A 2500-nucleotide genomic window follows, 5' to 3' on the forward strand; every position below is an offset into this window, starting at 1 on the left:
TGAACTTGGTGAGAGATGGAAGTTGATTAGTCCTTGTTCTTTCACTGCCAGTTATTGATGGTTCATGTGGTATGAATTTACTCAGCCATTTACTTTTTTTTTGCTGATTATTAAACAAGATTAATAGAGAAACTTGATTTTGTTTCTTCCTTGAAAAGGATGTATAACCCAATGGATGTAGTTGACATGACCATCAATTCATTAAGGACTGAGTACCAAGAACATGCTTCTATGAAAAATTTGACTGAAGGCCAGGATAAGGGGAATTACTCACCACAAGGGCACAAAGATTAGATTAGACTCATTGGGCATTTATTTTTACTGGTAAATGAGTGTGGAATGCACTCTTAAAGCCTTGGCTGTAAGAGTGGCAGCTCTAGGGAAGAAACCATTTCTATGCTCAGGATTCTATTCCTGCCATCCATGAATGGCACACTGCAGAAGATTAAATAATACAAAAAAATATTAGAAAGTGACATAAATAACAAAATGTTATGTTTTGTTATTGCACAAAGTTGTAGACTACTTAGAAAGAAGTTATGGAAAAAAGTCCATTACCATCTTGATGCAGCAATGACAAAAACAACCCAACCACCCACCCACACTACACTACACTACACTACAGTACACTACACTGCACTGCACTGCACCACACTACACTGCACTGCACTACACTGCACTACACTACACTACACTACACTACACTACACTGCACTGCACTGCACTGCACTGCACTGCACTGCTCTACACTGCACTGCACTGCTCTACACTGCTCTACACTGCACTACCCTGCACTGCTCTACACTACACTACACTACACTACACTACACTACACTACACTACACTACACTACACTACACTACACTACACTGCCCACACTACACTGCACTGCACTGGACTGCACTACACTACACTACACTACACTACACTACACTACACTGCACTGCACTGCACTGCTCTACACTGCACTACACTGCACTGCACTACACTGCACTACACTGCACTACACTACACTACACTACATACACTACACTACACTACACTACACTACACTACACTACACTACACTACACTACACTACACTACACTGCGCTACTACTGCCATGACCATAACTAGGAGAAAAGGGATTCCTGAGCTGTAGAAAATGTGACACAATCACTTCAATGTCAAGTATGTTAGGTATTTATGCTCTCAGAAGTGATGTTTAAGGATTTGCTTATTGTATTACAATCCTTTGCCTTATGTTTATAGCCCTTAAGTTGACTTTGAACTATGGTAGCCTGATTCTTCTAAGGGACTTTCAGCTGAGAATTAGCAGTAAGGCCTCATTATTTCATACACATCTGTATCAAAGCCAGGCCACAAATCAGTATGTTATTGGTGCATATATAATATGTAAGCACATGTACTGGTTGCCTGCATGCTGCCACATTAATGTACATCCTGGAAAGTCAGACCTCTCTGCATTTTAGCTGGCCTCTTGGTATTAGGTTGATATGTCTAATTCATTTGTGCATATTCTAGAAAGTTCTAGACCAATGCCACCGGAGATTCAGAACTTATTGTTCCTTAGAAGCTATTTGGCTCCTGTCTGATAGAAATGTAAAGTTACAGACAGTATAGAAAGTTCAGTATATGATTCAAGTATTAGTTTTGTGGTATAGATTATAATCATGAGAGAACTTGAACTAGGATAGGAAACAGGCTTGCTGTAATTTTTAGACATACCAAAAATGTCAATGCTTGTGCCTGTCCATGATACTGTCTTTGAGAAAATTGTAAAAGATTTATTAATATAAGAAATTTCCAATGAATGAAAAATAGATCTGCAAGAAGTTTATGTAAGTTCACTTAAAACAAAATTTACATTTTACTTTTATATTATTAATTTATTTATATTTATTTTAAGGAAGGGTATCCATTAAACCTTTCTTGAACAGGATGATAGATAGTGTAGTGATATCAGATAGGCTTCATGTAATCTGTTTCATGTTTTATTGTGTGGTGCTATGCAGTTTGAATTCAGTTGTTTGCCATTATCTAAGATCTTGATTATATAGTCTGACCCACATGTTTGCTCCTTGGCAGGGAGGTGATGTGTCAGATCGTCAGCCAGAAGAGACATCACATTGTCCAAGTCAACAGGAGGAGGATCCATTGGAAGGACCTAGTTGGTGGTACACGGATCTAGAAAGTGGTTCCCGAGGCTGTAGGCATGGTGATAGCGGAAGGAGAAGTCGTCAGAGGAGTTCTGGAAAACACTCTCCTGGCATTAATTTAGCAATGGAATCATCTAGTGAAAGTGAATGTGATGACTTACCATCTCGTAAACCCAAGGTATTGGAGAAAAGCTCTGCTGGACTTCAAAGCCCACAGGCTAACATAAAGCCTTCTTGTGCCTCGCTAGAAGTAAATAAGAGTCCAAGATTATCTTTAGACCATAGTTACCTTGCTTCACCTGCTAGCATGTTGGCCAGATTGGAAAACTTAGAAGCTAAA

The 2500-nt window shown here is 39.1% G+C and overlaps 1 protein-coding gene across 4 annotated transcripts in view; it reads left to right on the plus strand.

Moving 5' to 3' along the window:
• The window catches only part of LOC125029170, a 21803-nt gene that overhangs the window by 10447 nt on the left and 8856 nt on the right, over positions 1-2500 (plus strand). For all 4 annotated transcript variants that reach the window (XM_047619018.1, XM_047619020.1, XM_047619016.1 and 1 more), the window contains exon 9: positions 2090-2500. This exon is cut by the window's right edge and continues 1447 nt beyond it. In XM_047619018.1, the coding sequence (XP_047474974.1) occupies positions 2090-2500 (411 nt within the window). The remainder of the gene's footprint in view (positions 1-2089) is intronic.

This window comes from Penaeus chinensis, chromosome 9 (genome assembly GCF_019202785.1).
Source record: "Penaeus chinensis breed Huanghai No. 1 chromosome 9, ASM1920278v2, whole genome shotgun sequence".
NCBI classification, from domain to species: domain Eukaryota; kingdom Metazoa; phylum Arthropoda; class Malacostraca; order Decapoda; family Penaeidae; genus Penaeus; species Penaeus chinensis.